At 35.9% G+C, this 11,577-nt stretch overlaps 1 protein-coding gene across 1 annotated transcript in view; it reads right to left on the bottom strand.

Annotated features, from left to right (window-relative positions):
* Positions 1–723: 723 nt before the first annotated feature.
* PXDNL (peroxidasin like) overlaps positions 724–11,577 on the bottom strand; it is a 361,514-nt gene continuing 350,660 nt past the window's right edge. Inside the window, exons 22-23 of the mRNA XM_044682749.1 lie at positions 2,988–3,101; positions 724–855 (exon numbers count right to left, since the gene is read on the bottom strand). Coding sequence (XP_044538684.1) covers positions 724–855; positions 2,988–3,101 — 246 coding nt within the window. The remainder of the gene's footprint in view (positions 856–2,987; positions 3,102–11,577) is intronic.

Below are 11,577 nucleotides of genomic sequence, written 5' to 3'. Positions count from 1 at the left end.
ATAATAGGACCTCCAGTCTCTAGGCCTGGCGAGAGCCATCCACTACACACTACATCCACTGAGGTATCCAGCTGCTCCTGGAAATTCAACATTTCAAGTGAAAGTTAGTGATTAAAAAAAATCTAATTTTTCCCTCTCCAAATACATTGAGCTTTATTTTAGATTCATCTAAAAAGAACTCTTGAGTTACTAGAATTTGTATCTGCTGTAGAATTCAGAACACAGAGGAGAAACTCAGGCACATTACAGATCATGTTGAACTGATCACGGCTTTGATCCCAAATAAGTAGGAAACCCTCTGATTTGGCTTTCAATCTCACTGAGAAAATGTCTGAACTTAAAAATCAGAGATCTTCTCCCATTACTGAAGATTAAGAATATACAATTCTTCCGATCTGAAATCTGAGTAGTGAAAAGAGTATAGGAGCAGCCATGTAAGCTTCTAAGAACAGTGACTTGTAATCAGTTTAGGGGTTATCTGACAGTATTATATAGGTTTTTAAATATAGTTTCTGTGACCTTCATTTTTGCATTTTTCAGACAAAGTTAGAGAAAGCGGTAGAATGTGTTCAGTGTGCTTTAAGGCTTAAACTAGTCTGAATTTTTAAAATCAGCATGCATTTTCATATCAAAATGTGAGTGTACGTTGTTAGCCCATTGCTCAGAACTGAATGGCAAGAATCTTAACTTCCTATTATGAGCTCCAGTAAAAGGAGGTGTTTGTTAAAGTTCCTCTGGGAAATCATCTGTCTTTTCGTTGCCCACACAGAGGGGACAGCACACTCCTTTCACCATTTGTGGGTTGAGGCACTCTGCTGGAGGACAGGTCTTCATCGTACATGTCACCTGACCATTCTGAAAGGTAATGTTAAAATATTAGTTGCGTGTTTAGGACACAAACACATCTAGAGAAATTTAGGCCAATTTTTATATGTAAACAAGCATTTTCTGTAATTCTCTAGTCCCCATCCCCTCCCCCTCACCTGCCGCCACTAAAATCAAAATAATTTAGGGTACAATCCTATAGGTGTAACAGTAGGACATATTCATTGTAACTTTGACAAGCCTCTGCAATCCACTAAATGAACTACATATTATGTGTTTTCCATTGGAAACAGGGCACTTCTCATCAGAAAGAAATACATCTTCCAGAAGAAAAATCAATCAACTGACAAGCATTAATTGATTTCATGCTTTGAAAAATTTCTAATAACCACAAATTTTTCATATAAATATTGATATGGATGATATAGAAATATACTCATTAGGAATAAATGGCTTCTACTACCTACCCATACAATGCAAAGTGGGGGTAAAAATGATATAAAGTATTTATGTTTTGCTTTAAGGTTTACAAAGTATTTTACATATATTATCTTCCTTGATCCTCACAAGAAGTGTATGAGTTAGGAGCTATTATTATATCCCCATTTTAGCAATGTAGAAACTGAGAATTTAAAGTAGCTCTCCCAAGGTGACAGAGCTACTAAGTTTCTGAGGCCACATTTGAAATCAGTTGTTCCTCAACAGAAATACAACATCACTTCCTAAGCTAAGGAGGGAACGGTACAATGGAGAAACAAGATATCAAACTTTTGTGGAGCATTGTTAGCATACTGCACTCTCTCGAGTGATGGAGGTGTATGAACAGGAGGGAAAATTGCTGTCCCCGAAAGAGAGACAGAATGACTTTCTTTGTTGTTGTTCTGAGGTGAACCCCCACATCATGGTGAGTTCCGGTTCTGAACAAGGTAGACCAGTCACAGACCTAGCAGTTAGACATTAATGTGAGGCAAATCAGTAATTTCCTTTGTGCCCATCACAGAAGTTACACCAGTGTTTGCTTTATTGACTTTTGAGCAATTTAGCCAAATGTTCCTGAAGACTGACAGGTAGAGATGTTGTCATTTGAAGGCAGGCTTTTCTCTAATGCCAAAAGCAATCCTGTGAGATGTAGACTAAACGTCCTGGTAAGCACACAATTTTAAGAGAATTAAACTCATTATCTAAGCATAGAAATAGCATAGTATAGTATTTATTTGTATCCTAATAATTTTTCTTCTTGCATTATGGAAGCCCTCAATCATTACAAATTTCACAAATGTACTTTTCTGCAGAATATTCTTGCTTTCGTTTTGAGTAGTTGCTTATCCCTAGAAAACTATCTCCGCCATCAAGGCCTATGGCAAAATGCACTCAGAAATAATTAATAATTGAATCAGAATTTAGAAAGTGAATTAAGCAAATAAGCACTGTTATGTGTTTCATTTTAAAAGCAATGTGTCTAGAAAAGCCCAAATCCATTTGATTTTGAACTCCATTAATCCTTCCCTAGATCCACTGAATAAGCAGATTCACCAATTTTAATTGTAAGAAGAGTATGTAGTTTTTTTCAGAGTACAAAATTAAGACTATTAGTATAAGAGAGAGAATGAAGATGGTTTATGGGAATAGGAAGAAAGCGGCTTAGCTAATAGTCACAAGGAATATGCCAATTTCTCTCTTATGATGGGGCTTAAACTAGGACTAATCGCACATACTACATGTTCATAAAATGGGAGAGGAGGAGGGGAAGGCAAAAGGAGGAAGAGAGAAGGAGAGCATCCTACCATAGGTCTGTGCCATCAGTTAGAGTACCCGTCACAATCGAAGTTTCAGGATTCTCACATTAACTCTTTCGTCATCCAAAACCAGTTTACAGAAAGACTAAAAATTCAATGCATTCCAGGAGGAAAAGCACTGGACAGTAGACAGAACTATGTAAAGAGTAATCTTGGCCTTCAGCACTGAGCACTTACCCTTTTGGCTCACTACAATAATAGGAAAATCATTGATCACTACGAACTTGGGCTGACCTTCCAGAATATCCCTGAAATCTGCCTCAAGGAACGCAGTTTCAAGAAGAAATTTTTCATAGTGCTTCAACTGGCAGGCAACCAGAGGGAAAATAGAGGGAGGAGGATGAAAGAACTTAGAGCCAAACATACCTTACAGATACAGCTAATGCAGTCTTCTTTCATCCAGTGTTCATTGTCCCTCCTATGAATTCTATTATCATCCATGCATCCCTCCTGCCTCAGGCGAGCCTCCAGCTTGTTTATCTGAATAAGGAGGTGGAGGGAAAGGAGGCAAAAATAAGGAGTAGAGAGAAACTAAGCCGATGAATAACATGGTTTAATGAAATACTACAGTCTGTAAGCATAAGCCTAGGAGGCATAGGAAACTTGGAAGCTACACCTCATTTTTCTTTAACACTTTCATTCCAAAGTTAATGAAACAGGATCTCCCAAAATCTATATTCCTAAACAGAACTCCAACTGTTCTATAATTCTGAGTAGTGAACCTGTTACAGGAAAGAGTTAACATAAATTCCAAAGGTTCCAGATTTAAAACAAAGCAGGGATTAAATTATAAGTCGCACCCTTTTCCCATAGAGCGGGGTGGGCAAGATATGGCTCTCAAGCCATATCTGGCTCTTTTGAGGGCCAGATATGGCTCTTTCTGCAGGAGCCAAAAAGTCAATTTTTTTTCAGGCACTGTTACAGGAGTGCGCACTGTGAACACTGTATGGCTCTCACAAAATTACATTTTAAAAAATGTGGTGTTTATGCCTCTCACAGGCAAAAAGGTTGCCAACCCCTGCCATAGAGCATCAGCAGCATCAGAAATAGTAGACCAACAAGTTGAGTCAGATCAACAATAACAAGAAAAACTTCTGACATTTTCTAACATTTTGTTATACGTGTTCTCGTCCACTGTCCCAAACCTCCCCTCTCCCTAAGACCAAAAGTAATATAATACAGGCTGTGCATGTGCTATCAGACATGTGGAAGAAAATACATCATTTAAAAAAGAGATAAATTCACAAAGGAAACAAAGAATGGTACGCTTCATTATGAATTTAGTCTACCAATTCCTTCTATGCCTATGGATAGCCTTTTTCATCATGAATCCCTTGGAGTTTTTCTTGATCTTGTCCTTGATTGCTGATAATAATTAAGTCATTCACAGTTGATCATTGTATATTATTATTGTTTCTGTTGTGATGGGGGAATTATAGTATAGGTATAAGGCTTAAGCTAAACAGAATAGATGACAGCTTGAAGAAATCTTAGACTGCATGGACATTCCATCATGGAATGAAGCCAAGTTGTCTTACACCTATAATTTCCCCATAACACTGTGTACAATACTCATGTCATTTTGTATCACTTCATATAAGTCTTTTCAGGGTTTTTTTTAATTTTTATTTTATTTTAAATATTTTCCCATAGTTACAAATTTCATGTTCTTTACCTCTCCCCCAAACCCACCCACCCCCCTATAGCCGACTCACAATTCCACTGGATTTTACATGTATCATTAAGACCTAATTCCATATTATTGATAGTTGGACTAGATTTATTGTTTAACATCTACCTCCCCAATAATATCCACATCAGCCCATGTGTTCAAGCAGTTGTTTTTCTTCTGTGCTTTTACTCCCACAGTTCTTCCTCTGAATGTGGCTAGTTTTCTTTCTCATAAGTTCCTTAGCCTTGCTCTGGATCCTTGCATTGCTCCTAGTACCGAAATCCATTATGGTCAATTGTACCACAGTGTATCAGTCTCTGTGTAAAATGTTCTCCTGGATCTGCTCCTTTCACTCTGCATCAATTGCTGGAGGTCTTTCCAGTTCACATGGAATTCCTCCAATGCATTATTCCTTTGAGCACAATAGTATTCCATCACCAACAGATACCACAATTTGTTCAGCTATTCCCCAATCGAAGGGCATTTCCTTATTTCCCAATTTTTTGCCACCACAAAGAGTGCAGCTATAAATATTTTTGCACAAGTCTTTTTCCTTATTATCTCTTTGGAGTATAAAACAAAGCAATGCAATGGATGGATCAAAAGGCAGATAGTCTTTTAAAGCCCTTTGGGCAAATTTCCAAATTATCATCCAGAAAGGTTGGATCAATTCACAACTCCACCAGCAATGCATTATTGTCCCAATTTTGCCACATCCCCTCCAACATTCCCACTTTCCTTTGCTGTCATGTTAGCTAATCTGCTAGGTGTGAGGTGGTACCTCAGAGTTGTTTTGATTTGCATTTCTCTAATTATAAGAGATTTAGAACACTTTTTCATGTGTTTGTTGATAGTTTTGATTTCTTTATCTGAAAATTGCCTATTCATATCCCTTGCCCATTTATCAATTGGGGAATGGCTTGGTTTTTTAATACAATTGATTTATCTCCTCATATATTTGAGTAATTAGGCCTTTGTCAGAGTTTTTGGTTATAAAGATTTTTTCCCAATTTGTTTCTTCCTTTCTAATTTTGGTAGCACTGGTTTTGTTTGTACAAAAACTTTTTAGTTTAACATAATCAAAATTATTTATTTTGCACTTTGTAATTTTTTCTAACTCTTACTTGGTTTTAAAATCTTTCCTTTCCAAAAGTTCTGAAAAGTATGTTATTCTGTGCTCACCTAATTTACTTATAGTTTCTTCCTTTATATTCAAGTCATTCACCCATTCTGAATTTATCTTGGTATAGGGTGTAAGATGTTGATCTAAACCAGTGGTTCCCAAACTTTTTTGGCCTACTGTTCCCTTTCCAGAAAAAAATATTACTTAGGCACCTGGAAATTAATTTTTTTTAATTTTAATAGCAATTAATAGGAAAGATAAATGCCCCTATGGCCATCACCACCTCCCTGGATCACTGTAGCACCCATCAGGGGGCAGTAGCACCCACTTTGGGAATCACTGATCTAGACCCAATCTCTCCCATCTGTTTTCCAATTTTCCCAACTTTTTTTGTCAAATAGTGGGTTTTTGTCCCAAAATCTGGGTTTATCTTTGGGTTTATCATACACTGTCTTGCTGAGGCTGCTTACCCCAAGTCTATTGCACTAGTTCTCCCTTCTGTCTCTTCGCCAGTACCATATTGTTTTGACGACTACTGCTTTATAGTACAGTTTATGATCTGGTACTGCTAGGTCCCCTTCCTTTGTATTTTTTTTTCATTATTTCCCCTTGATATTCTTCGTCTTTTGTTCTTCCAGATGAACTTTGTTATAATTTTTTCTAATTTGGTAAAAAAGTTTTTTGGTAATTTGATGGGTATAGCACTAAATAAGTAAATTAATTGGGTAGGATTGTCATTTTTATTATGTTAGCTTGTCCTACCCATGAGCAATCAATGTTTTTCCAATTGTTTAGATCTAGTTTTAATTGTGTGGAAAGGGTTTCATAGTTGTGTTTGTATAATTCCTGTTTGTCTTGACAGATAGATTCCTAAGTATTTTATATTGTCTAGGGTGATTTTAAATAGAATTTCTGTCTCTAACTCTTGTTGCTGCAATGTGTTGGAAGTTTATAGAAATGCTAATGATTTATGTACATTTATTTTGTATCCTGCAACTTTGCTAAAGTTGTTGATTATTTCTACTAACTTTTTAGTTGATTTTCTAGGATTTTTTAAATAGACCATCATATCATCTGCAAAGAGTGATAGCTTGGTCTCCTCACTGCCTGTTTTAATACCTTCAATTTCTTTTTCTTCTCTAATTGCTACAGCTAGTGTTTCTAATACAATGTTAAATAATAGAGGTGACAATGGGCATCCTTGTTTCACTCCTGATCTTATTGTGAATGCTCCTAATTTATCCCCATTGCAGATGATGTTCGTTGATGGTTTTAGATATATACCATTTATTATTTTTAGGAAAGGCCCTTCTATTCCTATACTTTCTAGTGTTTTTAGTAGGAATAAGTGTTGTATTTTGTCAAAGGCTTTTTCTGAATCTATTGAGATAATTATGTGATTTTTGTCGGTTGCTTGTTGATATGGTCAATTATGTGAATGGTTTTCCTAATATTGAACCATCCTTGCATTCCTGGTTTAAATCTCACCTGATCATAATGAATAACCCTAGTGATTATTTGCTGGAATTTTTTTGCTAGTATTCTGTTTAAGATATTTTTATCTATATTCATTAAGGAGGTTGGTCTATAGTTTTCTTTCTCTGTTTTTCGTTTACCTGCCTTTGGATCAGTACCATATTTGTGTCATAAAAGAAGTTTGGTAGAACTACTTCTTTGTTTATTATGTCAGATAGTTTATATATTACTAGGATTAGTTGTTCTATGAAGGCTTGATAGAATTCACTTGTGTATCCATCTGGTCCTAGGGATTTTTTTCTTAGAGAATTCTTTGATGCCTTGTTCAATTTCTTTTTTCTGATATGGGATTATTTAAGTATTCTATTTCTTCTACTGTTAATCTAGGCAGTTTTATATTTTTGTAAATATTCATCCATCTCACCTAGATTGCTATATTTATTGCTATATAATTGGGCAAAATAGTTTTTAATTATTGCCATGATTTCCTCATTATTAGAGGTGAGGTGTCCCTTTTCATATTTGCTACTTATAATTTGGTTTTCTTCTTTCCTTTTTTTAATTAGACTGATCAGTACTTTGTCGATTAAAAATTTTGCCCATCACTCTCTTAGACCATTTAGCACTCCAACCTCTCCCTATGAATAATTCATCTAATTACTATAATAGTGAATATAATTTTTGAAAATTACACATAACATTTCTCCATATAGGAGCACAAATAATTTGATCTTATTGAAGCCCTTAAAGAAGCAAATTTATAAATAAGAGTTTTCTTTCCTCTCTATTTCTTATTTACCTTTTCATGTTTCTCTTGATTTTTGTGGTTGGATAGCAAACTTTCCATTTAATTCTGATATCTTCTTTACAAATATTTGCAAATCTTCTATCTTGTTGAATGCCCATACTTTTCCCTGGAAGTATATAGTCATTTTTGATGGGTAGGTGATCTTTGGTTGTAGACCCAATTCTCTTGCCTTTCTGAATATCATATTTCAAGCTTTGTGGTCTTTTAGCATGGAGGCTGCCAGATCCTGTGTAATCCTAATTGGTGTTCCTTGATATCTGAATTATCTCTTTCTGGCATCTTGTAATATTTTTTTCCTTAGCTTGGTAGCTCTTGAATTTGGCAATTATATTCCTGGAGGTTGACTTTTGAGGGTTTAGAGTAGAAGGTGATCTATGGATCCTTTCAATGTCTATTTTGCCCTCTTATTGAAGAACATCAGGGCAGTTTTCTGGGATAATTTCTTGTAGTATAGTGTCCAAATTTCTATTAATTTCTGATTTTTCAGGAAGATTAATGATTTTCAAATTGTCTCTTCTAGACCTTTTTTCTTGATCTGTTATTCTCTCAGTGAGATATTTCATGTTTCCTTCTATTTTGTCATCCTTTTCCCTTTGCTTTATTAGTTCTTGCTGTCTTGCAAGATCATTGGCTTCTACTTGTCCAGTTCTTGTCTTTAGAGACTGGTTTTCTGCTATAATGTTTTGATTTTATTTTTTTATTTGGTCTATCATGGTTTCCTGCTGTTTAATTTGGGTCTCCCATTTGCTTATCATTTTGTTTTATTTGGGGGCATCTTTCTCCAATTGAGAGTTTCTGTCTTTTAAACAGTTAATTTCCTTTTGAGATATTTCCCACTTTTCTTGCCAAATCTCTTCCATCTTTCTCATGATCTCAGATTTGAACTCTTCAAGAGCTTGTGACCAATTTTCATTTTTTGGGAAGGTTTGGATATGATTACTTGTTTGTCCTCCTCTGCTGTCTGCTCTGTTGTCTGGATTTTTTTCTGTTAATAGTTACCAAGTGTTAAGGCTTTCCTCTTGTTCTTTCTCTTGGTTAGTTCTTGGGCATTGCTTGCTATTATTATGCTGTTTTTCTTTCTCAGTCAGAAGTCTTGGTGAGGCAGGCAGGCTCTCTGTACATAGAGTTGTGGAACAGTTTTTGCCTAAGTCACAGTACAGTCCTGCCCCTCTAAGCTTTATCCTCATGCCCAAGGTCTGTGCTCTTTCGGCTCCTGGGGTCTTAAGTCTAGTTGTTCTCAGGGTCAAGCTTCCTGGTGGTCCCCTTGCTATTCCTCTACCTAAGGTTCCTTTAAGAGTCTCAGCGCGCTGCTTCCACAGTCCTGCACCCTCCACTCTCAATCTGCACCCAAGATCTGAGCTCAAGGTCTGCATTCAAAGTCCATATTCTTTAGCCTCTTGGGGTCTTAAGTCTTGCTTCTCTCAGGAGCCAGCCCCTGGAGGTCCCAGGTAACTGCCAAGAACTTAGTGAATGCCCCAACGTTGTTCTAACTCTTGTGGGCTGGCTTTGCAACTGTAGGTGGTGTAGGGTGTGGGGGAGTTGATCAACTCACGTTTTAATGAGAGCTATTTCATCCCCATATAGCATGGAAATGCCAAAATCCCATGTACCTTCAGTGCTGCGCCCTATTGTCGGGTCCCTTCATTCATCTGGATTTGGTTTTTGTGTCCTTTTGAGGTATCATGTATAAGTATAATAGGAGAGTTAAGTGCCCTGCTTCTACTCTGCAGACATCTTAACCTGGAAGTCCTCCAGGGTTTTTTGTGTTCGTCTTGTTCATCATTTCTTATGGTACAATGGTATTCCATTACAATTATATATCACAACCTTTTCAGTCATTCCCTAATTAATGAAAATCCTTTCAGTTTCTAGTTATCTTCCACCATAAAAAGAACTGCTATAACTATTTTTGTACACTTATGTTTCTTCCCCCTGTATCTTTGATTTTTCTGGGATATGACTCAGTGGCATTGCTGGGTCAAAGGGTATACACAGTTTTATGATTATCTGAATACAGTTCCAGGTTGTTCTCCAGAATAGTTGGGCAAAAAACACACTTAACTGCATCTTTTAGAAATGTCTTGAACTTAAAAACTTTATACCATTAAGCTGGAATCCAAAATTTATACAAAGTTAATAGAAGGTTTCTTGGCAGGGGAAAGCACCTTTTTGTCAATAAAATTATTTCATATTTTTAAGATGACTTTTAAAGATAAGTGGATGTAGCAATTTTTTAAATATGAAAAAAAATATTTATTTTAAAGGAATTATTTGGCTCATCAACTATTTGTTCCATGTAGTAGTTGAAAATAAAAACTCGAGAGTATGGAATCTTTGCAATAGAATCAGATTTTTTCCATGGCCTCTAGCTTTTCTTCATTCTCTCTCAATGTTTCCAAAGCCTCTAGAGACATGTGAGAGCCTGGAGGCAATTTTCATATTCCAAAGCCAGTTCAGGGCAGTGAGGTGGAAAAGTGGAGAGAATGCTGGGCCTGGACTCAGGAAGACTCATCTTCCTCATTTCAAATCCTGCTTCAGATACTTATTAATTGTGTGGCCCAAGGTAAGACACTTAACCTATTTTTCCTCAATTTCCTTATTTGTAAAAATAAGCAAAATGAGTAAAAGGAAATGGCAAATGACTTCAATATATTTACCAAAAAAAATGTCATGGATATGATAGGATTGTATCATCTACTTTTATCTGTCCCTTGTTTTCCCTCTTTCTATTCTCACAACTTTCCACCCTTCTAATTGTTCTATCCTTCTAATCCAAAGACACTGACTCATAGGGTATTCGTTTCATATAGGGTTCATGGAGTATTAATTCAACTCTTTTCTTCTCATGAGTTTCAAATTTCCCTTAAATCTTTAATCTCTTTATTCCTTTTGATTCCTTGATGATTTCTCCTTATTTTTCTTTTATCATGTAGGTCAAATATTCTCTTTTTATAAACAAAAATTGATTGAACTTATTTTATTAGTCTCTTCTTAATAATTTTACCGCTTTCAAGTCCCAAGTAAATCCCACCTTCTTTTAGTATGTGACAGATGCAAATTTTATCCTTCAACTCTAAAGATAATATATAAGCCATGAATACAGGGATGATGTTATTACTGGAGATAGCAAATTAAAGTGGTAAGGATATTGGTATCAGAGGTCAGAGGATATAGGTTCACACTCCAGTTATGTTATTTTACTATTTATGTGGTTTGTATCAACCTTGTTAAGCTTCAAAGTAAAATGAGAGTTTAGGGATTGGATAAACTCCAAGGGAACTTTTGGTTAAAATTCCTGAATCTCTGATCCCAAATCCCCATTTGAACCCAATTTGTCTTCCACTAACATATGGGTTGCAAAAGAATTACTTGTTCAATATTTCAAAAGATCCAAGAACATTTCATCCCAGGTCAATCTCCATTTAATAATCCTTTCCAGACATAGTTGAGTTTGGTCCTTTCAGGATTATCATTTATCCCTTGAGCAGGACTTACTGGAAGATATTTCAGTTTGTTAGACCTTTCCAATGCTTATAAAGCTTTTGATCCAGCTTTTTATGTCAGAATGAGGATTCAGAATCAGAGGAATCAGGTTAGGGAATCAAAATCATTAAGAAATAATGTAATGGAACAACTGTCAAAAAATTCATATCTGTTGCTCGGGGGAGATGTGCATAGACAACAGTATATTTGAAAAAGATTTTGATGTCTGGTTGGACTGCAAGTTCACTAAGCATCTGTGGTATCATATGCCAGTCAAAAATGTTAATGCACGCTTAGGGAATATTGATTGTGGCCTTTTCTCCAGGCCTAAAGAGTTAAGTTCCACTGGACTCTGTCCTGGTCATTAAAAAGCTTTTTTTAAAGATAGACCAAG

This window comes from Gracilinanus agilis, chromosome 1, assembly GCF_016433145.1.
Source record: "Gracilinanus agilis isolate LMUSP501 chromosome 1, AgileGrace, whole genome shotgun sequence".
Classification (NCBI taxonomy): domain Eukaryota; kingdom Metazoa; phylum Chordata; class Mammalia; order Didelphimorphia; family Didelphidae; genus Gracilinanus; species Gracilinanus agilis.
This window is presented reverse-complemented; position numbering and strand designations above follow the sequence as displayed.